This window comes from Podarcis bocagei, assembly GCF_964188305.1.
Source record: "Podarcis bocagei genome assembly, chromosome: 2".
NCBI classification, from domain to species: domain Eukaryota; kingdom Metazoa; phylum Chordata; class Lepidosauria; order Squamata; family Lacertidae; genus Podarcis; species Podarcis bocagei.
In genome coordinates, this window is record NC_138126.1 from 5,619,537 (window position 1) to 5,647,507 (window position 27,971).

The 27,971-nt window shown below is 45.2% G+C and overlaps 2 protein-coding genes across 8 annotated transcripts in view; one reads left to right on the forward strand and one right to left on the reverse strand.

Moving 5' to 3' along the window:
• The window catches only part of LOC308580394 (uncharacterized protein), a 60,907-nt gene extending 51,757 nt beyond the window's left edge, over positions 1 to 9,150 (forward strand). For 6 of the 7 annotated variants that reach the window (XM_081181928.1, XM_081181927.1, XM_081181925.1 and 3 more), the window contains 3 exons: positions 2,488 to 2,661; positions 3,878 to 4,051; positions 4,882 to 9,150. In XM_081181928.1, the coding sequence (XP_081038054.1) occupies positions 2,488 to 2,661; positions 3,878 to 4,051; positions 4,882 to 6,491 (1,958 nt within the window). In that variant the 3' untranslated portion in view covers positions 6,492 to 9,150. The remainder of the gene's footprint in view (positions 1 to 2,487; positions 2,662 to 3,877; positions 4,052 to 4,881) is intronic. The other variant, XM_081181926.1, reaches the window with a different exon arrangement.
• Positions 9,151 to 21,894: 12,744 nt separating this feature from the next.
• Positions 21,895 to 27,954, reverse strand: LOC308578765 (uncharacterized protein; the record flags this gene model as incomplete). The annotated part of the gene is made up of 5 exons (XM_081179299.1): positions 21,895 to 22,859; positions 25,690 to 25,816; positions 26,002 to 26,087; positions 26,957 to 27,068; positions 27,841 to 27,954. 5 exons carry the CDS (start codon positions 27,952 to 27,954, stop codon positions 22,624 to 22,626), a joined length of 675 nt encoding a protein of 224 aa, XP_081035425.1. The 3' UTR covers positions 21,895 to 22,623.
• Positions 27,955 to 27,971: the final 17 nt, after the last annotated feature.

The following is a 27,971-nucleotide window of genomic DNA, read 5'->3' on the forward strand; positions in this document are numbered from 1 at the left end:
GGGACTCCTGTGCTTAATACTAGAGTAGAAGAATAGTAAGGTCCCATTCTCACTGTCTGCGGTAATTTTATAATTCCTCATGGTAATCCCATCTGACCCCTACACTTGGGAAAGGTTATTTTTTAAAAATAGGTTTTTTTAAAAGTAACAAATACATTTATAACAAAATAAATTGCAAATCCATAAACAGAGATTACACTGCATCTCATGACTAGTCTCTCCCCCCCCCTGTGTGTCCTAATATTACCATCTACAACTCCATATCAGTCCGTTGTCCATATTTTCCCATCCATCTGAATGGTCCGTGATCTTTAATACCTTACCGGTGTGGTTAAAATCCTGCTAATGCTTTCATCTATTTACAATGGGCTCCTAGATAAATTATAATCCCCCCCTTCTTTTAAAAGTTCCTGTCCTCTTAGTTTTCTCAAGAAGATCCTCTTTCAGGTCATCATCGTCATCATCATCACAACAATAACAATAACAATAACAATAACAATAACAATAATGTTATTTCTATCCCAGCCGTCTAGGCAGCTGGGTTTTCTTGCATGGTGGGTTTCAGGAGGAAGCATCCCTCTTTCACCACAGAAATAGTGAAAAACATACCCTTCAACAGCTAAATGTCTGGGGCAGGAAAATGCTTGCAGGGTCTGTGAAGCTCCTTTTGTTTCTTCTTTCCTCACATTCTATCAGAACCACCTGCACCACCAGCCTGGTAGAGACCCCAAGATCTCCTGCAATGCTTTTGCAAAGTTTATTGCTAGAGTTCTGTCTGGTCCTGTTACATGGGATCAATTCCAATCTGTTACCTCCGAGGATGTGGACAGGCTGCTTGGACAAGTGAAACCGACCACCTGTCTCCTTGATCCTTGCCCATCTTGGCTGATAAAAGCGAGCCAGGAAGGGCTGGGTGATGGGCTCTGTGGGGTGGTGAATGCTTCCCTCTGTGAGGGAGCCTTCCCAGACCCGCTGAAAGAGGCGGTCATTAAACCGCTTCTTAAAAAAACATCTTTAGACCCAGCCAATTTGGCCAACTATTGCCCAGTCTCAAATTTACCATTCTTGGGCAAGGTGATTGAGCGGGTGGTTGCCAGACAACTCCAAGCACACCTGGAGGATGCGGACCATTTGGATCCCTTCCAATCAAGATTCAGGCCTCACCATGGGACTGAAACTGCCTTGGTTGCGCTGGTTGATGATCTCCGGCGGGCTAGGGACAAAGGTGAGAGCTGTTTCCTAGTTCTGCTGGATCTCTCAGTGGCCTTTGACACCATAACATCCTTCTGGAATGTCTAGAGGGGCTGGGAGCTGGGGGCACTGTTATATGGTGGTTCCGCTCCTTTCTCCTGGGCCATGTCCAGAAAGTGGTGGTGGGGGATGAGTGTTCAGACCCCTGGGCTCTCACTTGTGGGGTGCCTCAGGGTTCTGTCCTCTCCCTCATGCTTTTTAATATCTATATGAAGCTGCTGGGAGAGATCATCAATATGCAGATGACACCCAGCTCTACCTCTCCTTTAAATCAGAACCAGTGAAGGTCCTGTGTGAGTGCCTGGAGGCGGTTGGAGGATGGATGGCGGCCAACAGATTGAGGTTGAATCCTGACAAGACAGAAGTGCTGTTCTTGGGGGACAGGGGGCAGGCTGGTGTGGAGGACTCCCTGGTCCTGAATGGGGTAACTGTGCCCCTGAAGGACCAGGTGTGCAGCCTGGGAGTCATTTTGAACTCACAGCTATCCATGGAGGCACAGGTTAATTCTGTGTCCAGGGCGGCTGTCTACCTGCTCCACCTGGTACGCAGGCTAAGTCCCTACCTGCCCACCGACTGTCTTGCCAGAGTGGTGCATGCTCTAGTTATCTCCCGCTTGGACTACTGCAATGCACTCTACGTGGGGCTACCTTTGAAGGTGACCCGGAAACTGCAATTAATCCAGAATGTGGCAGCTAGACTGGTGACTGGGAGTGGCTGCTGGGACCACATCACACCAGTCCTGAGAGAGCTGCATTGGCTCCCAGTACGTTTCTGAGCACAATTCAAAGTGTTGGTGCTGACCTTTAAAGCCCTAAACGGCCTCGGTCCTGTATACCTGAAGGAGCGTCTCCACCCCCATCGTTCGCCCGGACACTGAGATCCAGCGCTGAGGGCCTTCTGGCGGTTCCCTCATTGCGAGAAGTGAGGTTACAGGGAACCAGGCAGAGGGCCTTCTCGGTGGTGGCGCCCGCCCTGTGGAACACCCTCCCTTCAGATGTCAAGGAAATAAGCAGTTATCATATTTTTAAAAGACATCTGAAGGCAGCCCTGTTTAGGGAAGTTCTTAATATTTAATGCTGTCTTGTTTTTAACATGTGATTGGAAGCCGCCCAGAGTGGCTGGGGAAACTCAGCCAGATGGGCGGGGTATAAATATATTATTATTATTATTATTGTTATTATTATTCTTATTATTCTTATTCTTATTATTATTATTATTATTATTATAATATCTCAGGAACCTGCAGCTTGTTTTGGCTTCTGAGCTCCCTAGGAAGTTTGAAAGAGTCTGATCCTACAAACCTGGCGAGGATGGAAGGGGGAAGATGGACGGTTGACTTGGTCAGGCTGCCTCCTGCATCCCTCCCCAAACCTGTTGAGCATTCCCTCCCAGGGCCCTCAGAGAGATCTGGTGAGTTGCAGGGAGAAAGGGCAAGGATGGATGGAGACAGGAGGGGGGAAACACATTGGCAAGGTGTTGGACAAATATGTCCCAAGGAATCTTTACCCAGAGGGCGTCAATTTACTCTGTGTAAAAAAGGAGTCTACACCAAGATCGGGCATCACTAGATTTATTACAGTAATGCACAGGCGGCCCCTCAGCTCACGCTGTAAAGGAGTGCTCATTCCAACTTACAACACACATAATTTATAACCTAAAAGTGTTCAAATATCCCTCCTACAATTCCTATTGGTTAATAAATTGCAGTTTACAGGCTTCCCAATCCACCTACACATATGTCCCCCACCAATAACATGGATCCCATGTCCATTCAAATTAGCCATTTCTCCTTTAGGGGTGCGTATCCATGAAGCGTTTGAGCACGCATACTAGTTCTTAAACTATCAGCTGCTATTTCTCCTTCTTATCTCGAGTCACCTCTAAACTATAAATCTATCACTTTCAGGATCAGCATGTGCCTTGAACACGTTCTTAGTCTTTCTTAGCATTAATTGCACCCTCTAACACGGAAAGGAGTTTAGGGAGAATCCTTTGATTCAGCTAAGGATTCATTTTTATTCATTTATTCCACATTGGAACAGGACCTATTTTTCTTGCATGGTGGGTTTCAGGAGGAAGGCACCCTCTTTCACCATGGAAACAGTTCAGTTAACCCCCGAATCTCCAAGCTTTATCTTTCTCTGTGTTCAGCAGAGCTGGGTGTCTATGGGCCAGTCTCAAAGCAGGGCTCACAGTCGTGTCTCTCCTTACCCTCCTTCTCCAGGCACCGTTGGTCGGGTAAGCAGTTCACAGTTCTGTCTTTAGACCTCTTCTCTCTCTGCTCTCAGTTCAGGCAGCAGCGTTCTCTCCTCTCTGGCAACCTTGACCGGGCAGCTGATAAGGAGGGAGGGAGCAGGCTGGGACAAGCTGAAGACAAGCTGGAACAAGCTGAAGCTCGCAGAGCCAACAGGAATTATAAAAGTGCTCAGAGTCTTTAAAATGTTTTCCGTTTGTTAGAAATTGGCATCCGGAGGGCAGTTAAGATAAGGTTTTAAAAGAATAAAAGTGAGCGCCGGAGAGCGTGACTTGCCTTGGCGCCATCTTGCCTCCTCCTCCCTATGAATGTTTCGTGAAATTCATCTTCAACAGCTAAATGTGAGGCTCCCTTTGTTTCTTCATCCCTCAGAAACCTGCAGCTCGTTTTCGCTTGGGAGCTCCTCAGGAAGGATGAAAGAGTCTGATAATGCAAACCTAGCGAGAATGGAAGGAGGAAGATGGACGGTTGACTTGGTCAGGCTGCCTCCTGCATCCCTCTCCAAAACTGTTGAGCATTCCCTCCTAGGGCCCTCAGAGAGATCTGGTGAGTTGCAGGGGATAAGATATGGGCGCAGGGGTGGAAAGAGACAGGAGGAGGGAAACACATTGGCAAGGGGAAAAGATGGAGGTGAGGGAAAAGGCAGGAAGAAGGAAGCAGAGAGGCTTTTTCCCATGCTCCTCTTTGTTTCTGGAATCTGCTTTCATAGAGGAGCCAGAAACCCTTTTCCTCTCACAGCCTTTTGATTTTACATGTTTCCCCCCCACTACATGATTAAATGATGATTATTACCTAGACTAATACAGAAATATGGATAAAGGGTGTTGTGGAAATGCTTTTAGTAATTATAGATTTGATTTGACAGTCAAAGGGTCTATGCAGCGGCAGTTTGTCTGCTTCCCTTTCGCTGAAGACGTTGCTCAGATCGGCGTATTGTGGGGGCACCTTCCCTTTGTCTGTTACTTCCGTCCCTGCTAAGGTGACTCTGGCCCCTTCCGGAGCCTTCCCCTCTTTGCAGTGTTCTAGGCAATGCGCTGACCCAAAGGAGACCACTCCCTGATGCCAGCCCACTAGCGGATCGTGTAGCGCCAGCCAGCTCATCCCCAAAATAATGGGAGCTCCTCCCAAGGTAGCCACATTAAACGCTATCCGTTCGGTGTGCCTTGCCACCCTCATTATCATTGGAACCGTCTGTTGGCTGACTTCTCCCAGTAGCTCCCGCCCATCGATCGTGGTCACCTGCAAGGGATTACTTAAAGGGATAGTCTGTATCTGGTGCTCTAGACAATTATAATTATGTATGTAATTTATATATCACCCTTCATACAAAGATGTTCTTTGAAACCCTAAAATCATTTCTCCCGTTTCCTCTGAAGCAGGTGGTGCAGACAATCAACAGGACTCTGCAGAATGTGGAATGAGCTTTATTGATGGTGGAAACCTTACAAACCATCAACGAACTCACTCGGGGGGAAAACCATTTAAATGTTTGGAATGTGGAAACAGTTATAGTAGTAATGCCACTCTTAAACGACATCAGCAAATTCATACAGGGAAAAAACAATATGAATGTGTGGAGTGTGGGAAGTGCTTCAGTGAGAGTGGAAAGCTTACAAGACATCAACGGACTCACACAGGAGAAAAACCATTTAAATGTATGGAGTGTGGAAAGAGCTTCAGTGAAAGTTGGTCCCTTCATATGCATCATAGAAGTCACACAGGGGAGAAACCATTTAAATGTATGGAGTGTGGAAAGAGTTTCAGTTATAGTTCAAGCCTTGCTTTACATCATTACACCCACACAGGGGAGAAACCATTTGAATGCATGGAGTGTAAAAAGAGCTTCAATGACAAGGGAACACTTAGAAAACATCAACTAATTCACACAGGGGAAAAGCCATTCACATGTATGGAGTGTGGAAAGAGCTTCCGTCATATTAGTTCACTTCGTGTACATCAACGGACTCACACAGGGGAGAAACCATTTGAATGTCTAGAGTGTGGAAAGTGGTTCGGACGAAAGACACACCTCACTTCACATCGGCGAACTCACACGGGGGAGAAACTATTTAAATGTTTGGAATGTGGAAAGACTTCCATTGATAGTCGAACACATGCAGAACATCAACGAACTCACACAGGAGAGAAACCGCTTAAATGTATGGAGTGTGGAAAGAGCTTTGGTCAGAGTTCCAACCTTCGTACACATCAGCGAACTCACACAGGGGTTAAACCATTTAAATGTATGGAGTGTGGAAAGAGCTTTGGTACGAGTTCCCAACTTCGTACACATCAGCGAACTCACACAGGGGTTAAACCATTTAAATGTATGGAGTGCGGAAAGAGTTTCCGTCAGAGAGCACACCTTTACATACATAAACATACTCACACAGGGGTGAAAGACTTTAAATGCTTGGAGTGTGGAAAGAGCTTCAGTCGACGACATAGACTTAGTGAACACCAGAGAACTCACACAGGGGAGAAACCATTTACATGTATGCAATGTGGAAACAGCTTCAGTCACAGTGGAGCCCTTAGAACACACCAGCAAACTCACACAGGGGTGAAACACTTTAAATGCTTGGAGTGTGGAAAGAGCTACAGTCGACGTGATAAACTTCGTAAACATCAGAGAACTCACACAGGGGGGAAACGTATGGAGTGTGGAAAAGGTTTCCATCAGAGTGCACAGCTTACTTTACAGAAACATACTCACACAGGGGAGAAACCCTTTAAATGTATGGAGTGTGGAAAGAGCTTCAGCTGGAAGAATCAGCTTAATTCGCATCAACGAACTCACACAGGGGAGAAACCCTTTAAATGTATGGAGTGTGGAAAGAGGTTCAGCGAAAGTTCCTTCCTTAATATTCATCATCGAACCCACACAGGGGAGAAACCATTTAAATGTATGGAGTGTGGAAAGAGTTTCCGTCAGAGGACACACCTTACTTTACATAAACGTACTCATACAGGGCTGAAACACTAAATACTTGGAGTGTGGAAAGGGCTTCAGTCAACGTGAGAAACGTAGTGAACATTCACTCGATGTTCATTATTTTACATAGAATTCTAGAATGCTAGAGTTGACCATGGACATAATTTGAGGGATTTTTCGATGGGGCAGTGTGAAAACACATTCACTGTATTTTGTTCACTTTTCTGGAACAAATGAACCTCAAAGGCAGACTTGCATGACAATGCACCAAGAGGTTCAATGCTGTCAATTGTGGACTGAATCAGGACAATGGATATTTTTCACAATATGTGGGTGAATCGTATTCACAGTGCCAACTCCAGTGGTACTTTGGTTTAAGAACAACTTAGTTTATGAACAACGTGGAATAAAAATGCTGGAAACCTGTAAGTTGGTGTTTGGGTTGGTGAACTTTGCCTTGGAAACAGAACATGTTCCGCTTCCTGTTGAGTGTGTTCCATTTGTAAATTGAGTCCCCCACTGCTAATCAGAGGCTTCCTGTTGAGTCTGTTGGCAGTTGAGTGCGGAGCACCCACACAACACAAAAGCGATATTTGGAGCTTTTGTTTTTGCTATCCTTTGTGTTTTTGTGTGGCTTTTTCATCTTTTTTTTACTGTGTCCTGTTCTTCGTTTTATGGTACTGACTTTTGACTGTGGCTAGTGACTTGGTTTTTGTGACTGTGACTTGTGACTTCGTTTTTGTGACTGTGACTTGTGACTTCGTTTTTGTGACTGTGACTTGTGACTTCGTTTTTGTGACTTGTTTTTGTGACTGTGTGGAACCCAGGTCAGCTACTGGTTGATTGTGTGACTGCAGAAATGGATACAGGGAACCAGGCAGAGGGCCTTCTCGGTAGTGTCGCCTGCCCTGTGGAACGCCCTCCCAGCTGATGTCAAGGCAATAAACGACTATTTTACTTTTAAGAGACAACTGAAGGCAGCCCTGTTTATGGAAGTTTTTAAAGTGTAATCCTGTATTGTTTTAAATATTCAGTTGGAAGCCACCCAGAGTGCCTGGGGAAACCCAGCCAGATGGGCGGGGTATAAATAATAAATTATTATTATAAAAGTCCCTCATCCACACAATTACTATCATCAGTGCATGTAAGAAAAAAAAAATAATTTTATTTTTTATCATCTACAATACTGTCTTATTTATTTTATTGTACAGTATATTGATTATTGCCATCCTTTTATGGATCAGTGGTCTTGTTAGATAGTAAGATTCATGTTAAATTGCTGTTTTAGTGGGGGTTTTTCATTGTCTGGAATGGATTAATCCATTTTCCATTACTTTCTATGGGAAAGCATGCCTTGGTTTAAGAACGCTATGGTTTAGAATGAACTTCCTGAACAGATTAAGTTCGTAAACCAAGGTATCACACTGATTATGTGTGTGAAAACAGCTATTAATCTGGACTTGTAATCTGGTGAACCGGGTTGTCTTCCCCGCTCTTCCACATGAAGCTGCTGGGTGACATTGGACTAGTCACACTCCTCTGAAGTCTCTCAGCCTCACTCACCTAACAGTGGTTGTTGTGGGGGAGGAAGGGAAAGGAGATTGTTAGCTACTTTGAGACTCCTTAAGGGGAGTGAAAGGCGGGATATCAAGTCCAAACTCTTCTTCTTCTTTTTCTCGACTGGGAAGTCAAGGAGGAGGAGGTTAAAGCTGATTAAATGGGCCCAGGATTTGGGGTATAACAGATATGAAAGAGTGGGAATATTTATGGAAAGTAAATTTGAAATTAACAGTGGGCTATACCTTGAGGGGAAAATTCCAAAAAATGCAATACTTTTGGTATTTGACCCCATGGAAAGTTTCAAAAATGTATAAAAACGTTTCTAGTAATTGTTGGAGATATGGAGAAGGAACAGGCACAATGTTCCATATGTGGTGGCTGTGTAAAAAAAATCAAGGTTTTCTGGGATGACATCTATATAGAACTTTTAAAAATGTTAAATGTTTGTTTCCCCAAAAAACCAGAAGCCTTTTTATCACAGGCCCCAATATTCCTAGAAATGTAAGAGAGGTCTTTTTATACGCCATTGTTGCCGCTAGAGTCCTAATAGCGACAAATTGGAAGAGGGATAAAGTTCCTTCCAGGTTAGAATGGTTACAAGAATTGGTCTAATATGCAGAGCTAGCCAATCTAGCAAAAAAAAAAAAAAGATAATTCAAAACAAGTATTTATTTCAAAATGGGAAGTTTTTAAAAGTTTTTAAGAACAGTTGTTGCAGCTTGAACTCGGTCACAGCCTTTGAATAACATCTGTAGCTGTTTTAAGGACACAGGAGAAATAATATTTTATTGTACAACAAGTGAATGTGTTATTGCAATAAGTCAGTAATGGTTAAATAAAGTATGGAGACAATGGGAAGTCCAGTGTTAAATCTTTTCATATGAGCATTTGAGGAAAGAAAAAGCCACCTCAAATGGTGTAGCAATAAAAAAAATTGATGATCCCGTCAGTATTTTCAATGCTACTATTGCAGAGGGTCACATGATTGGATGTTTCCATTTCTTATCATTGTTTGTGTATAAGCGGAAGTCAGGTTGACGAACCTCTGCTCTTTATTTCTCTCTCTCCAGACAGAGAGATGTGTGAGAAGACACTCACACCATGTTTCTTTCGTTTTCTTTGCTGTAAATAATAAATGCTTGACGCCACATTTCCTGTGCAATCTTGCTTTCGCTGACTCTGCTATGTGTGCACATATCTTTCGGATGTGTGCTGAAGAGTTTACAGGACTCCAACAGGTGGGCGTCCCCCTGCCCCTCTCACCAAAGAATGCTGCATCCTGCTTGGGACATTTGCAGGAAATGTAATGGGGGACTTCCAGGAAAGTGTGTGTCCCTCCATGAGAACCAGCCACCCGTTCACAAGAACATATGCAGAGCGCTGATGGATCAGTCCGAAGTCTGCTTCAGGCAACAAGCACTGCATATCCCAGGGCAAGGTGTCGGCAGCCAGCCAATGTCTGTAGCATATGCCCATTTAGAATTTGCTGATACACGGCATCTGCATTCACATTCAAGAGGAACCAGATGTGCACACATCTGAGATGGGGAACACCTGGCTCTGCAGCCTCCTTCTGGCCAGGAAGCTCTGCTCCGACCTCCTGTTGCCATTGCCATTGCCATTGCTGCTTCCCTCAAAGGGGCACCACCGCCAAACCACTCTGCTTCTCACTCTGAATCACCAAGCCAGCCCACCTGTGTTGGTCCCGGGGGGTTACCGTGCAGTGTGGTCGAAGTCGGGTCCTAGGTCAAGGGTAAGGAGGCTGTCCGTCAGGGGCGAAGCGAGGTGCAAAGCGAGGAGTCGGGCGTGGTCAGGAACTCAGGAGAGCAGGTCAGGGTGCCGGCAGGAACAGGTTACCAACGAGGTTGTTCCCGCAACCTGGAACTGGGCTGACTGGCCTTTATCTCCTCTGAGGCCTAGGGCAGTCCCGGCCCACAGGTGACTCGCCTTAAGGTGAGCACTCCTCATGTGAGAACCTAGTTCCCTCCGCCTCTCTGCCCTGAGCCTCTGCAGTTCAGGAGAGGCTGGAGGGTTACTGGACCCAGAGGCAACCTCACCTTCCCCTGACAGGGCTGGGAGAGGAGCACCTGCAGACTCAATCACCTCTGGAGCCAGAGTGGATTCAGCTGGTGTCGTCTCCTGAGGATCCGGCACAGATGAGGGCCCTTCAGGTTCAAGCCCCTGCCCCAGCCCAGCCGGCCCTGGAGGCAGGGACTCCTGTGCAGGCTGGGATTCCTTAGGTTCAGCCTCTGAATCAGATTCCCAGGCCATCACACCGCCAATCAAAAGGTGGGGCCTCAAAATGTCCAGAAATTTTGTGTCCAGCTCTCCCCGTTGTGGTCATCCCCCTTCCATGCATGTACTCCCTTGTTAGCAGCACTTGTTTGCAGTTGAGAGAGCCCAAGCACCTAACCAGTGAGAGAAGGAAACTCTGTTGACATTTCCTTTCCACCTTAAGGAACAGACGTGGGATTGTTACGTGTCACATGTCTGTTTACATTCCAGCACAGTATGCTGGGAACTTCCGTTGTGTGTATAGCTTTTGCTTTTCCTGTTCTCTCTGAGACGACATGAGAGAGAGAGAGACATGTTTCTTTGTCCTGATTTATGATTAATAAATCTCTAGTTGTAGTATGCTTTCAAGAGCCTCACGCCTATTCTGTGTGCGCAGTTCTATCTGCTGATAGTGTGCCCTGGCTTTAAAGCCCAGGTTGCTGATGGAAAGAGATGGCACAGCTGCGCAGTGGCGTAGCATGGGGGGTGCAGGGGGGGCCGGCCGCACCGGCGCAACACCTGGGGGTTAGGGTTAGGGGGCGCAAATCCACGGGTTAGGGGGCGCAAATTACTTGCCTTGCCCCGGGTGCTGACAACCCACGCTACGCCACTGCCTCTGCGTGTCAACAAGCTCCTCCTCCTCCTCTGTGGGACAGGAAAGTTGGAAGAGCCGCTGAAGGGCAGGAATGGAGCTGAGGGCAAGGGCTGCAGCAAAGGCCTGGTGAGCTGCAGGTTGGACCACCCCAGTCTAACTTATCAGATGCATGCCATGATGCTGAAATGAACAGTAGTCCAGAAAAACTTAAACCATCATAAATTTGCTACTATATAGATTGGCTATTGTGGAGTGAAAACACTAGAGACAATATACCATGTAATTTTGGACTGCCCTCTGTCTGACATTCTTCGGAGAGAGACCTACTGGAGACCCCTTTGAAGCTTAAAGTATCTACTTCAGGCACCCCCAAACTCGGCCCTCCAGATGTTTTGGTACTACAATTCCCATCATCCTTGACCACTGGTCCTGTTAGCTAGGGGTGGTGGGAGTTGTAGTCCCAAAACATTCTGGAGGGCCAAGTTTGGGGATGCCTGATCTACGTGGAATGAATTTGTAATTCATCATTATGTAAAGATTTCATATACGTATTGCAACATTAATAATAAATAAATAATTTTTTTAAAAAAAGAATTTGTAATCCAATATCTGTTGAGGAATGGTATACGTACTTGAAACCACTGAGATGGTTTCAGGATATTTAGCAGAGATTTTAAAAATTAAATTGTTTTAATTAAATGTTTTATGGATGGTCTTTTATGATTTTATTGTCATGCAAAAAATTTTTTTTTTTGCTTTTAATTTTTTTATTATTTATACCCCACCCATCTGGCTGGGTTTTCCGAGCCACTCTGGGTGGCTTCCAGCAAAATATTAAAATGCAATAATTGCTGAATAGAATAAAGGCTAAATAGATGAGTATATTACATTGTTGGTTTCATAATTTTCTTTCTGCAGCAGAGTTCCTTTTACAGAAAATATTTCCTGCATCTCTTACTTCTTTACAGCAGCAGCATTTCAGCTATCTCTGGAATAAACACCATTTGTTTCTGTTTCTCACTCTCTCTCTTTTTTGTTGCTTCTCAGAGTCTTTATTATTTACAAAACTTTACGCTGGTCATTAATATAGAAACAAACAAAAGAAACATAATAATTGTCTCTTTTTAGCCATCCGGCCAGAGACCTAATGCTGACCCATTCACATACTCATTTACACTGCCCCAGACTGAGTTGATCGCATGCTCTGAGAAGGACACCTCTTGCTGGGGAAATTTTCTGTTGCCTAGCAACTTGTTCAGGGCCATAGAATCATAGAGTTGGAAGGGACCCAAGGGACATCTACTCCAGCCCCCTGCAATGCAGGATTCTCTTTTTATATATATATATAAATATTTTATTGGGTTTTCAAATATAAAACATGAAACACACATTAAACATACATATACATCTACGTTATACATCAAGAAAATAAAATAAAAAAAGAAAATAAAACAAAACTTTCACGACTTTTTTATATAACTTATTGGACTTCCTCACATCTCCCTTACCCTGCATTCTCAACAATAAAGATTTTCAGCAAATTATTACCTTGGGTCATATCTTATTTGTACTTCTCAGATGTTACGTTTCTTATCTTAAAATAATTATTATCGATTAATTGTGACTTAAATTTACTTTAAATTTACTGGAACCATATTTTTCTAAATCGTGCAATTTCTTAAGATTCATACAACTTAAACTGTTTTTGTAAATAGTCTTTAAACTTTTTCCAGTCCTCTTCCATTGTTTCTTCTCCCAAATCTCGGATTCTGCCAGTCATTTCCGCCAGTTCCATGTAGTCCATCAATTGCATCTGCCATTCTTCCAGTGTGGGTAAATCTTGTGTCTTCCAATACTTTGCGATGAGTATCCTTGCTGCTGTAGTTGCATACATAAAGAAAGTTCTATCTTTTTTCAACACTTTCTGGCCGACGATGCCCAAAAGGAAGGCCTCCGGTTTCTTTGTGAAGGTATATTTAAATACCTTTTTTAACTCATTATAGATCATTTCCCAAAAGGCCTTCACTCTTGGACAGGTCCACCAGAGATGGAAAAATGTTCCTTCAGCCTCCTTACATTTCCAACATTTATTGTCAGACAGGTGATATATTTTTGCTAGCTTGACTGGGGTCATGTACCACCTATATATCATTTTCATAATGTTCTCCTTCAAGGCATTACATGCCGTGAATTTTATTTCGGTGGTCCATAACCTTTCCCAGTTCTCAAACATGATGTTATGTCCGATATCCTGAGCCCATTTTATCATGGCTGATTTAACTGTCTCATCCTGGGTATTCCATTTAAGCAGCAAGTTATACATTCTCGAAAGTACCTTAGTCTTTGGTTCTAACAGTTCTGTCTCTAATTTCGATTTTTCCACCTGGAATCCTACCTTTTTATCCAAATTAAAAACCTCTTTAATTTGAGCATAGTGTAACCAATCTCGCACCTTACTCTTTAGTTTCTCCAAGCTCTGCAATCTCCAATTTTCTCCATTTTTTCCTATTATTTTCCAATATTTCGGCCAACTGGCCTCCATATTGGGTCTTTTCCGGGCCTTAGCCTCCATTGATGATAACCATCTCGGGGTTTTATTTTCCAATAAGTCTTTGTATTTTGTCCAGACCATAAATATTGCTTTTCTGACAATATGGTTTTTGAACCCTTTGTGAACCTTTACCTTGTCGTACCACAAACATGCATGCCATCCGAAAGCATTATTAAACCCTTCCAGATCTAGGACATCAGTGTTCTCAAGAAGTAACCAATCTTTCATCCAGCAGAAAGCCGCAGCTTCATAATATAACCTTAAGTCTGGCAGGGCAAACCCCCCTCTTTCTTTTGCATCAGTTAGTATTTTAAATTTTATTCAGGGCTTTTTGCCCTGCCAGACAAATTTAGAAATATCTTTCTGCCACTTTCCAAAACATTCCACTCTGTCCACAATCTGTAGGGTTTGGAACAAAAACAACATCTTTGGCAATACATTCATCTTTATAGCTGCAATTCGACCCAACAAGGAAAGTTTCAATCTTGACCAAGTTTCTAGATCCTTGCAATGCAGGATTCTCAACTAAAGCATCCATGGCAGATGACCATCCCAGCTTTGCTTTAAAAACTCCGTGGAAGGGGAGTCCACCACCTCCCGAGGGAGTCTGTTCCACTTTCAAACAGCTCTTACTGTCAGAAAGTTCTTCCTGATGTGCAGTAGGCATCTCCTTTATTGGAAGTTGAAGCCATCGGTTCGGGTTCTATCCAGCTTGAACAGAACCCCCGTCGTTCCTCAAATGGAAGTAAGCCTTCTCTTCATTCGAGCTGATGGCCTATGAGAGGACCAGGGAGAGGACTACGCCCCACGGTATAGTATGCCCCACGGAGAACCTGAAGGTCCATAAATAGTAACACCCTAGAGGTCCCGGGCCCTAAGGAAGTCAGATTAGCCTCAACCAGAGCCAGGGACTTTTCATGCGCGACCGCCGAAAACCGGAAGTAACCCAATCTGGTACTTCTGGGTTTTGGCAGCTCCGTAACCCTAAACAACACAACCTGAAGTGTCTGTAACCCAAGGTATGACTGCACACACATGTATTTGTCCATGTGGAGATGTCAGTATTGAATCTGTAGCTCACTTGCTGCTGGCTTGCACTCTTAAGGATTTGAGGAGCGACGTTATTACCTCTCTGCTACTATCCATCCCAGCTCAGGTGTGTCCTTTCTTCTTTTAGATGAAGATGAAGATAACCAGCAGACAGCAAAAACTGCAGAAAATTTAAGCAGAGGCAACGAGAATAAGTTCTGTTACCTGATTCTCTTTCTAACATTGCACAATTTATTTATTTTTAAGCGAAAGAAATCCTATTGCCTGCTTCCGATGTTTTATCTGCGGCCAGAGGATCGTGTATTAATTCTGGCATTTGTATTGATGTCAATTTGTATTGATGTCAATGCGGGTGGCGCTGTGGGTTAAACCACAGAGCCTAGGACTTGCCGATCAGAAGGTTGGTGGTTCAAATCCCCACGACGGGGTGAGCTCCCGTTGCTCGGTCCCTGCTCCTGCCAACCTAGCAGTTTGAAAGCACGTCAAAGTGCAAGTAGATAAATAGGTACTGCTCTGGCGGGAAGGTAAACGGCGTTTCCATGTGCTGCTCTGGTTTGCCAGAAGCAGCTTAGTCATGCTGGCCATATGACCCGGAAGCTGTACGCCGGCTCCCTCGGCCAGTAAAGCGAGATGAGCGCCACAACCCCAGTCAGTCACGACTGGACCTAATGGTCAGGGGTCCCTTTACCTTTTACAACTTCCCTATTTTGCATAGCTACGGTAAGCATTTGGCTGTCTCCTCAGCGCTTTGTGTTTTAGTCTATAGCTTTGGCTAGTGGCTGATGCAAATTCAGAAGGAAGGAGTGAGGGGAAGACTCCTGAGGGGAAGGGCAAAGGCAGTGAGGAGCAGGAGGAGGACTCCAAGGAGACAGAGATGCAGGAAGACATTGGCAAGCAAGTAAATAAAGGGAAGGGGTCGGAAGATGCCCACCTTGGCCCCCCGAACATTCCTCAAGTCTCCCCACGGAGCCTCAACTCACCAGTTAAAAACCATTGGGCTAGAACAATTAAAACTTGAACTTGACAAAACTCAAAGTGTTCTGCCCAACATCAACATGGGGGGAAAGTCCAGGGCTGTTCCCAAAACACTTGGGCACCTGATACAATGCACAAAATGGCACCCACCGAGGAAGAAGGGGTGAGTGAAGATCTACATCAGGAACAAAGGGGGAGGGGAATAAAGATAATCCATATTGGGATCTGCTTCTCCTGTAGATCCTGCCACCCAAAGTGGTCGCTTCACCTTGCCTTTTGGTTGGTTGGTTGGGCCAGTTCTGGGGGCATCACTCTGGATACGCCTTGTAGAGAAGAGGGGATGCTCAGTGGTGAAGAAGAAGAAGAAGAAGAGGAGGAGGAGTTTGGATTTGATATCCCACCTTATCACTACCTGAAGGAGTCTCAAAGCAGCTAACATTCTCCTTTCCCTTCCTCCCCCACAACAAACACTCTGTGAGGTGAATGGGGCTGAGAGACTTCAGAGAAGTGTGACTGGCCCAAGGTCACCCAGCAGCTTCATGTGGAGGAGCGGGGAAGCCAACCCGGTTCACCAGATTACGAGTCTACCGCTCTTAACCACACCACCACACTGGTTCTCAGTGAAGTCCCTCCTCCGCCCTTCCTGGCCCCAACACTTAACAACAGCCCTGCAGTGCTTTCCTGCCGAATAGGTTCTGTCACCAAGCACTTGAGGGTCACCGACAGCCCCAGAAAAAATGGTGGGAAATGGGGTGAACAAAACATGGTCAGACGCAGGGGTCCAGGAGCAGCACCCCTTATGCCCCTAGCCAATCCCTTTGCATTTATGCAGAGGCTAAAACCATCTCCCTCCCACTCGCACCTTCTCCCCCAAAAAGAGAGGAAATCCCTGGCCTCTTGTGGACTTGGAACTCCCAAGACCGTGAAATCCAAGGCAACCTAAGCCCAGGGGGATACCAAATTAATGAGACTGACAGTCACACACGCTTCAATCAAACTGTTAAACTTTATTTGAATAAATGGAAGGCAGGAAGGAAGAAAAGAGGTCAAACAGATTATGAGATAAAGCAAGGTACTGTAGCTCTTTAAAATGGTCTACTCATGGTCTATTGACTTAATCTAGCATTCAAAGCTCATTGATGAGTAGTACAGGGGATGTTCAGTGTTGCTGTGGTATGGAAAATGCAGCCAATGAGTTTTAAAATGCCAAATTATTTTTTAGTACAGAAACCTTTTCATTCAGCTGGAAAATCGTATTATAAAAATGGTATTCAAAGGATTATGTAAAGTTCAGGTAGTGAGCACCTGTTGTATCTCAACAGTGATGCTGGTCGAAAGGACCAAGGTAGGTCCATCATTTGGGCAGTGAAAAGGGGGCATCAAAACTCAGTTCACTCACCACCAAGACTCCAGATTCACACTCTCACCTGTATTATCTAACATTACCTCTTGTGCACTAGTTTAATACATGTGCCTACAAATTTACATACAAACACCAGAACACCACACAAACTCCCTACATTTAAACTTTATTTTCCCCTTTATGAGTTTGTAGATGTTTAGTAAGTCCTGACCCATCCCTGAAGCCCTTTCCACACTCCATACATTTAAATGGTTTCTCCCCTGTGTGAGTTTGATGATGTCGAGTAAGGTGTCCACTCCTATTAAAGCCCTTTCCACACTCCATACATTTAAATGGTTTCTCCCCTGTGTGAGTTTGATGATGTTGAGTAAGGTGTTCACTCCTATTAAAGCCCTTTCCACACTCCATACATTTAAATGGTTTTTCACCTGTGTGAGTTCGCTGATGTAAAGTAAGTGCGCTGTTCCTACTGAAGCTCTTTCCACACTCCATACATTTAAATGGCTTCTCCCCAGTGTGAGTTCGTTGGTGTGAAGTAAGGTGTTCCTTCCGGCTAAAACATTTCCCACATTCCATACATTCAAAAGACTTCTCTCCTCTGTGAATCCATTGATGTACCCTCAGGTTTGAATGATGACGGAAGCAAAATCCACATTCCACACATTTAAAAGGTCAACTGTCCATCTTCCTCTTTCCATCCTTGCTAGGTTTGTAGAGTCAGTCTCTCAAATCCTTCCGGAGGAGCTCAGATGCTAAAACGAACTTTAGATTCCTGGGAGGGAGGAAAAAGGGAGTCTCAGAGCTCTTGCAAGGATTTCCAGCATCATCATTTTGATGTACACATCCTGCCTTTCCCCCCTGACGGGGGCTACAGCTGGCTTATAGCAAGAATTCCCTTTCATTCCACTGATCTGTTGAAGAGGCTGTGCATTCCCTCACACATTTTCCCTCCACAACAATCCTGCGAGGTAGGTTAAGATGGGAGGTTGCAATTGTCTCAAGGTGACCATGGGAGCTTTCTGGGGAAGCTGGGATTTGAACCTAATAGCTGAGGGCGTAACTATGTGCATTGGGCAGACAGGGTGAAGGCGATGCAGAGCTCACAAAATGATCCCTGATTATCGGAATCCGAATGCCAAGAACTAATGGCCTCTTGAAATTTCCAGAGGGCACCAAACACTACAACCTGGTTTCTAAATGGCATGGGCTGGAGTTGTGTTTAGAAGTCCGCTTTTCTACTTTTTCCAGAGAACGCAACATTTCCTCCACAAAACCACCTGCATTATGTACAGTGGTACCTCAGGTTACATACGCTTCAGGTTACAGCCTCCGCTAACCCAGAAATAGTGCTTCGGGTTAAGAACTTTGCTTCAGGATGAGAACAGAAATCGTGCTCCGGCGGCGCGGCGGCAGCAGGAGGCCCCATTAGCTAAAGTGGTGCTTCAGGTTAAGAACAGTTTCAGGTTAAGTACGGACCTCCGGAACGAATTAAGTACTTAATCTGAGGTACCACTGTACTAAGCTTGGATCCTAGAACAATAGGCAAGTAGGATCCTAGAATGCAAGAACTGATTGGCCTGCAGGAGAAGACCAACAGGCTCCAGGAGGGAAGCAGAATCAGCCAATCGGACGGGACTCATGGTGTAAATGATGTATATAAAAGCCTGAGGTTTTGGGGGAAATTCAATCTCTGTTTAACAAGCTGCAATAAAGAGCATGAAATCACTAAAGGACTCTGAGTATATTTCAACCACTAATCTGGGGGCGGGTGCCAGGGACGGGGCCAAAATGTTTTGGGGAAGCCCTGTCTGCCTATTCCTCCTCTTTTTATGCGCAGGAGGCGAAATCTCTGTCCCTGCAGGGATTTTCCTGCTGGAGGGGGTGCCTCTTCATGCGTGGGGGTCCCCCAGCCACTGCTTCCACAGTAAAAGAGGGGAACCCCCCTCCTGAACCCCACCATTCAAGGAAGGCGGAGTCGTGCCTGGCGTCCCATCCTGGACTCGCCCCTCTCTTGCAAAGCCCCCTCCCTCTTCTTTCTCTTTGCAGATTGACTCTGTCTCAAGGGAAATCCTGAAAGCAGCGGCAGCAGTAGAAACCCTGGGAAAGTGCGGGGAGGGGTAATCTCAGCCCACGCGTGGGAGCCAGGGGGCGGGACCCCAACACCCCTCCCCCGGACGCCTCCGTTGGAAGAGCACCCCCTACGCCGCACCACCTCCTCCCTTGAAACTTTGCATTAAATTCTGGAGAGGAAGTTTCTCTCGCTTTCCCCAGCGCCCTCCCCCGCTCCGTGTCCGCATTAAAAAGAGCTCACTTTCATCCTTCCCTTTCTCCCCGTCCGGAACCCCCCGGGCCCGTGCTTCTCATCTGGGACTCCCCCCCCTCTCTTGCAAAGCCCCCTCCTTTCTCTTCGCACTCCCCCCATTGACTTGGCACTCACCGGAGATCCTTGCAGCAGCAGCGACCCTGTGCAGTGGGCGGCTGCGCACCCCCTCCCTTAAAATGCACCCACCTCAGCCTCTTTCCTTGCAACGCCCTCGATTCTATCTGTTGTGACGTGGGGTTTGTGATTTCAACTCTCTTGACATAATATGCTGGAGACAGTTCTCTAGTAACACTTCTTTATTACAGCAAACAAGACTCAAGCCTGAGGAGGGGAAAGCTACATTTATAGGGACAGGGGACTAGCTAGAATAGATACATTTTGGAGGGAACAATATCAGGCAATCACAGTCCTGCCTTTTGGAGGAAACCAGTAAGACAGAGGATCCAAATACAGCAGCTTAAATGAACCAATAGTAGCTGTACCCTCTGAAACCAAAAGGCAGTTACTTTACCCTAATGCAAATACAGACAAAAATAATACAGATATAAAATCCTTTGACTCAATACACAACACTATCTTTCTCTAGCTTTATGTTGTTTAGGTATCTCTCACCCCTTTCAATGCGTGCAGAGATGGGCTCCGCTCCCAGGCTGGCCAAAAGGGGACCCAGGAAGACGCCCAACAGGCGAGAGAGAAGCCGGCTGGACCCAGAAGAGAGAGGTGCAAGAGAGGGGTGTGGTACAATGAGTGGAAACACCTGTTCTCTGCTCCTTCTGCAGACACTCACCCAAAGCCGGTCCCTTTATTTTGCGTTGTGCGCGTCGGCTTATACTTATTTCTTCCTTTCATAAAATCAAGACTCCGTTATGTGGCAAGGGAAACTCCTCTAAGTGCTCTACCAAAACCAAAATGAAAAAGGTTAAAACGATAAAAACAGCACTAAGAAAGAATGGACCAGCAGCCTGCTTGGTAATCACGAGGCAGGGAGTTCCACAGCGTCGATGCTGACACATGAAACAGCTGTGTTCTTAGAAATGTGGAAGGGCTGTTAGGTGGCACCTGGGGCAGCGCAAATTCCACCCACTGAAGTGGTCTTGTGGGGCACATGTGGGGCAAGCTGACAGGTCAACTGGTCCCCAAGTTGTTAAGGGATTTATACCCAAAGTCAAATTCGGCTGAACTTAACCATCAAGAGATAATTAAAGGCAATATGAATTTAAGAAATGCATAAAAGGTAAAGGCAAAGGGACCCCTGACCATTAGGTCCAGTCGTGGCCGACTCTGGGGTTGCGGTGGTCATCTCGCTTTACTGGCCGAGGGAGCCAGCGTACAGCTTCTGGGTCTTGTGGCCAGCATGACTAAGCCGCTTGTGGCGAACCAGAGCAGCGCACGGAAACGCCGTTTACCTTCCTGCCAGAGTGGTACCTATTTATCTACTTGCACTTTGACGTGCTTTTGAACTGCTAGATTGGCAGGAACAGGAACCGAGCAACAGGAGCTCACCCGGTCGCGGGGATTCGAACCGCCGACCTTCTGATCAGCAAGTCCTAGGCTCTGTGGTTTAACCCACAGCGCCACCCGCACTGTGCATAAGAAGTGATAAAAACAGTGATCATCAGAGGTGCTGATGGAAGTCCAAAAAAAAAAAAAAGATTGCATAAGTGGTGAAGTTTTGTGGTATGTATTATAATTTATATGTTAAAATTAATAAAAATTATTATATATATATAAAAGAACTTAACCATCCAGGGGTCCTTTACCTTTTTAAACACTCATACACAAATAAGATGTTTCTTGGCATGTCCCTGCCTACAAAAGCTCCCTGATTGATATATCATAGTATTATAGAGTTGGAAAGAACCACAAGGGTCATCTAGTCTAACCCCCTGCAATGCAAAAAACTTCATGGCCAAGTGGGGATTTGAACCCGGATCTCCCAGGTCTTAGTTCAATATTCTAGCCAGTACACCATACTGCAGTAGGTTTGAGTGTGGGCAGTAGGGCACCTTATGGTATTTGACACCTTTTGTGGCATTCTTACACTATTATAGAATTGGTGGGGTTGAGATCTGCGTTGGAGAGATGACAATTACAAGAGGAAACCAAGTGAGCCAGTTAAACCAGTCTTTGTAAAAAAAAAATGGCCTTAAGAAAAGAGATTCGTTGTCGAGGAAGTTCAGGACAAAGGAAATAAAGTACTGGGGCAACCCAGTCAGATGGGCGGTGTACAATTATTATTATTATTATTATTATTATTATTATTATTATTATTATTATTATGGTGCACTTGCTCCCACAATAAGAAGGGATGCCTTTGTTCGTATCTAGAGGAAAGTTCCTAAGTCGAAGCACCTAATGAAGGTCGTAACTGGAATTGTATGTAAGTAGAGCTGTACGTAAGTTGAGGTTCCACTGTATATATGATTTTGCCTAAAAAAACCCAAACCTGCTCCATATTTTCCTCTTCCATGTGACAGCCCTTGAGATATTTGAACATGGCTAACATCAGGTTTAAGGTGCTGTTTTTAACCTTTAAAGCCCTATACGGCCTAGGACCCTCGTACCTACGGGACCGCCTCTCCTGGTATGTCCCACGGAGGACCTTACGGTCTTCAAACAAAAACATCTTGGAGGTCCCAGGCCACAGAGAGGTTAGGCTGGCCTCAACCAGAGCCAGGGCTTTTTTGGCTGTGGCCAAATCTGGTGGAATGCTCTTTCACAAGAGTTACGGCCCTGCGGGACTTGACATCCTTCCGCAGGTCGGAAACAGTCGGACAGGACTAAACGACTAAACAACAACAACAATCTGCATTCTGAACATGTGCACAATTCCTCCCCATATGGATCCAGCGATGTTTCAAAAGATTTCTACAGTGACTGAAGCTCTTTCCGCATTCGGAGCACTTGTAGGTTTCTCCTGTGTGTGTGTCCTCTGATGTGAGCTCAGGTTTATCCTCCGGCTGAAGCTTTTTCCACACTCCGAGCATTTGTATGGTTTCTCCCCCCGTGTGGGTTCTGTGGTGCCTCGTAAGGTTTATCATACGACTGAAGCTCTTCCCGCACTCGGAGCATGCGTAGGGCTTCTCGCCTGTGTGGGTTCTGTGATGCTTCGTTAGGCTCGTGCTGTGGCTGAAGCTTTTCCCACACTCCGCGCATTTGTACGGCTTCTCCCCTGTGTGGATTCTGTAATGCTTCTTAAGGTTCGTGTTCTCGCTAAAGCTCTTCCCACACTCTGAGCATATATGGGGCCTCTCCCCTGTGAGGATTCTCTGATGAGAAGTAAGGTCTGAGCTCTGGCTGAAGCTTTTCCCACACTCTGAGCATATATGGGGCCTCTCCCCTGTGAGGATTCTCTGATGAGAAGTAAGGTCTGAGCTCTGGCTGAAGCTTTTCCCACACTCCAAGCACTCGTACGGCTTCTCTCCGGTGTGAACTCTCCGGTGTGTGCAGAGATGTGAACGCCACTTGAAATTCCTTCCGCATTTATATGGGCTATTCCCCAACAAGAACACTCTGTGCGTCCCCGTTTTTTATCCTCGTTAAGATTTTGGCACACTGGGGCAGTTCAGTCCTTTTGTTCCCTGTGTGAGAGTCTTCTAGCACCGGGATTTCATGGAAGTCAGACCTTTCCGATCTCTTACTCCACTTTTGTCTGGGCTGTGTCTCCCGCCTCTGCTGCTCACTTTCTTTCTCATTCCTCCTCCCATCACCTGAACTGGTAAATAAACCTTGATGATGGGGAAATAGATCAAAGAATAAACCCAATTAACAGAAGTGGAATTGGAGAGTTAAATCTGGCCACACACTGGTTGATTAGTTGTAACAATGTCGTGCAGTCCTCCCCAACCTGGTGCCCTCCAAGTGTTTTGGACTACAAGTCCCATGAGCCCCCAAACAGCATAGTCAGTGGCAGAAGTGGGGAGCCCATAACCCCTTCGTTTGCTGTTGCTTCATCCCACAGCCCAGGACCCTTGTACCTAGAGGACTGCCTCTCCCGATATGCCCTGCGGAGGACCTTAAGGTCCATAAATAGCAACACCCTAGAGGTCCCGGGCCCTAAGGAAGTCAGATTAGCCTCAACCAGAGCCGGGGCCTTTTCAACACTGGCTCCGGCCGGGTGGAATGCTCTGTCTCATGAGACCAGGGCCCTGCAGGATCTGATTTCTTTCCGCAGGGCCTGTAAGACAGAGTTGTTCCGCCTGGCCTTTGGCTTGGAATACACTTGATCCCCTTCCCCTCTTTCCTTTCTCCTTCTGTGATGGAACTCCTATTTGGGGACTTGCCTGGCTTCTTTCTGGCCCACGTAGGACCAGTCTGGATAGTTGGCCTTGGTGAAAATGTGACGTTTTCATCCCCAAAAAGTTTTTTATTTGAGTTTCTACTGAAATGAGGCTGCATTTTAATGTTGTATTTTAATCTTGTTTTTAAGTTGTATTTTAATCAATTGTTTTTATACCTGGTGTTAGCTGCCCTGAGCCTAGTCTTGGTTTGGGAGGGTGGGGTATAAATAAAATTTATTATTATTATTATTATTATTATTATTATTATTATTATTATTAGCCATGGCTTTGCTGGCCGAGTCTGGTAAGAGCTGTAGTCCAAAAATTTCAGGTTGGGGAAGGCTGAGTTAGTCATCGAATTATAGAATTGTAGAGTTGGAAGGGTCTATTTCAACTCCTGCAATGCGGGAATCACATCTAAAGAATCCCTCAAGGATGGCAATTCAAGCTCTGCTTAAAACCCTGCAACACAGGAGAGTGTGCTGAACAGTGTCAGGGATTGCATGAAGCTTTGTCAGGCTTGTCAGGTATTCTTCAGCCAAGATTCCTGCATTGCAGGAGGTTGAACTAGACGACCCTGAAGGTGCCTTTCAATTCTATACTTCTGGAACCTCTATGTCCATTAATTCCAACGGGCCTGCTCTCAGTAAAACCTAAGCTGGCTACCACCCATTATGTTTCAGCATTTCCATACTGCCTATGAACACTGCAACGTTCTCTTTAGGATAGTACGTACAGCACCTTGTAGGCAACTCATAAACGTTACAGATGAATAAATAAGAATCATAGAATCACAGAGTTGGAAGAGACCACAAGGGCCATCGAGTCCACCCCCCTGCCAAGCAGGAAAGGTCAGACCACACCTGGAATACTGTGTCCAATTCGGGGCACCATAATTTAAGGACGTTGACAAGCTGGAACATGTGAAGGAGGGCAACTAGGATAATCAAGGGTCTGGACACCAAGCGCGTTTGAAGGAGCTGGGTATGTTTAGCATGGGAAAGAGGAGACTAAGAGGAGATATGAGAGTCATCTTCAATTATCTGAAGGGTTGTCACATGAAAGATGGAGCAAGCTTGATTTCTCCTGCCCTGGAGGGTAGGACTTGAACCAATGGCTTCAAGTTACAAGAAAGGGGATTCCGACTCAACATCAGGAAAGAACTTTCTGACAGTAAGAGCTGTTTGGAAGTGGAATGGTCCCCCTTTGGGAGGTTCTGGACTTTCATTCCTTGGAGGGTTTTTTTAAAATAAATAAATAATTTTTTTAATTTTACCAACAACCAAAACACAAACAGTGCAACCCCCCCCCCAGGCGGCTGATACATTGGGTATACATAATCAATAATAACATTCAAATCAACCATATGTACGATTCTATATACCTTAACACTCCTCCCTCCACAAAGTTTATTTAACTTTTAACATTTTAATTGCCCCAAATTGTTCAAACCTGCCCAAATAATTCAATGTTTTCTCAAACCAATCCTCCTCCTCCTTCTCACTGACCTTAAACCCTTTCATTTTATGTATCTTCACAGTTAGATATTCTAAGATTATGATATTTTTCTATTTTCCCCTCCATTGATTCACCCCTCGCTCTTCTGCATTTTCCCAGTTACTCGCTATAACATGTCTGGCTGGAATTACCATCAATTTTACCCATTTACATTCCTCTTTTGTTTCTAACTCAGTGTTACTCAGGCCAGTAAGACCCATTAATTAGATATTTCCACCTTCCTACCCACAATTCCCGATATTTCTATACCAATCTGTTTCCAGAATTCATTAACTAAAGGGCAATCCCACCACATATGACTGTACGTTCCCATCACTCCACATTTCCTCCAACAATTCTTTCTTCCAGATTTTGTAATATGATATAACCTTACAGGTGTGCAATACCATTTTTGTACCAACTTCAACCCTTGTTCCTGGATTATCCTAGAGGTTGCAACAAAGGGTGGTAGCCGAAAGATTCTTTCCCAATCTTCATCTAAAATCTGTTCCTGAATATCTAGCTCCTTGGAGGGTTTTTAAAAGCAGAGATTGGATTGGCCACATGGCAGTGTTTCTTTAGCTGGGATTCCTGTATCGCAGGGGGTTGGACTAGATGCCTCTTGGAGTCTCTACAATTCTATGATTCCATGAAATACAGCACCAAAGGAACACAGAGCAGCCACCATACTCCTCAGTGACTTCCCAAAAATACGTGAACGCAAACAGGTAACAATAGCAATCCTGGCTTACAGCACTTATCAGCGAAAGGAGGCCCTTACCCAGGGAGGACATATTCCCATAATTGTCCTCCATGACTTCCTTGTGCAGATCCCTTTGGCCCAGATCTGGCAGAGCCCAGTTCTCCTCTGTCAAATGCACAGCCGCCTTCTCAAACATCACCGGATCCTGAAAGATGTAAACATCCAAAAACACAAAGGGGGAAATGCAGAGGGGCTTGGGGAGTCTCCCTGCAGGAACCAAAGCATCCTTGGCTTGCCTAGTGGGCAGATTTGGCAGAATCCAAGGGAGATGAGTAGGGGATGGAGGAAACCCATCCTGCCTCCCTCCCACCCGGCTAATTCATCTCCTACCTGATCTGGCCGCTGCACAGCAAGCGCTTCCGTTCCACTGCAAAGAGGGGAAGACCTAGAATGACGCGCCAAGGTCATTTCATCACCTGTAAGGCAGGCAAAGCGGGTGGGAGGACATTAGATCCCATTAGCTATCTGGCCCTGTTCAATTGTCAAAGCCCTGAATGGCGCTTTCTGACACATTTTTCTTTATAAGATCATTTATGACGACACGTCCTAGCTCATCATCCATAGATTCAAACTGCAATATAAGAAACTGCAATGCAAGGAACAAAGGGAGCTATTAAAGTACAATCAGAAAATCTATAGGAATTTCCAATGCAATGAACACATGATATGCCATCTCCATCTACAAATCCACAGGTGCCCAAATTACAAGGAACGCTCAGGGTTCCTGAAGGAACATCTCCACCCCCATCACCCAGCCCAGACACTGAGATCCAGCTCCAAGGGCCTTCTGACGGTTCCCTCCCTGCAAGAAGTGAAGCTACAGGGCCTTCTTGGTAGTGGCACCCTCCCATCAGATATCAAGCAGATGAGTAAACTATATAACCTTTAGAAGGCAGCCCTGTATAGGGAAGCTTTTTAATGTGTAACATTTTATTGTTTTTATATATGCTGGATGCCGCCCAGTGTGGTTGGGGCAACCCAGTCAGGTGGGAGGGGTACAAATAATAAATTCATTATTATTATATTATTATTCACATACCATTTTGGGAGGGGCAGTTATAGTGATAGTATTTACTCAAAAGGATATCCAGTGAAATTAATGGGCCAAACTTAGTCTTGCTCATTAATTTCAATAGGTTGATGTTTTATACGTTAATCGCATGCAGTGGTTCTTTTGTATGGTATGTTGTAGTTGATGGCATTATTAATATTCTAATCAACAACGTGACATCTGTGTTTGACTGGGAAAGAAATAATAAATAAATGCATGGATACTGATCATTACCTGGTGAGGTAGCTCTTCCGTCGTGCTCTATCACGACCCATCTGAACATAGGATCTGCTGGAAACTTCTCTGTCTCAGAGAAATCAGGGGCCACGTCTGTCTGCTCCTCCACCTGAAACAGCAGGAATGATGGTCACCGGCAGGTAAGGAAGAGCCATCAGGAAAGGAAAAGGGCAGGCCAAGGCGTGGCTTCAACAAACTTGGGATCCTTCCACATGGCAGCACCGACACTTTGGAACTCCCCGCGCATTGATATCCGTCAGGCGCAAGTACCCACTAAAAACTTTTTTTGACTTACCTGTTAAAAGATATTTAGAATGCTGACATGTTTTAGTTTATTGTCATTTTCTGAATGTTTTAATTATTATTATTTTTTTACTAACAATCCCATATAAAAATTTTACAAAACAAATTTTACAATATTTTAAAAGAGATATTTTGGGGGTTAAAAAAACACACCTGATGAACTTGTTTGTAACATCTGGTTTTATCAGTAATGTTAACATACATTGTATATAAATCTCTTAAGGGCGTCAATGATTAAGCAGAACATAAATCCCGTTAGATAAAAAAAATAAGGTGTTCAAAATACAGTTGTACCTTGGTTGGCGAACGGAATCCGTTCCGGAAGTCCGTTCGACTTCCAAAAGTGATCGGAAACCAAGGCGAGGCTTCCGATTGGCTGCAGGAGCTTCCTGCAGCCAATCGGAAGCCGTGTTGGACGTCCGGGTTCCAAAGAACGTTCGCAAACTGGAACACTCACTTCCGGGTTCGTGGCGTTTGGGAGCCAAAATGTTCGAGTCGCAAGGCGTTCGTAAACCAAGGTACAACTGTATTACTGATCATGTCGTCTACCCCTTCAGATGGCAATAAAACAATCTCACCTGCTTCTCCTCTTCCTGCTTCTTCCCCTCTGCCTGGCTCAGGATGAGACCTTCCACCAGGGCCACCGCCTGGGAGCTGGTCTCTGCTCCGCACTCCCTAACCCAGTTCTCCATCTCCAAGCTTCCAAGAC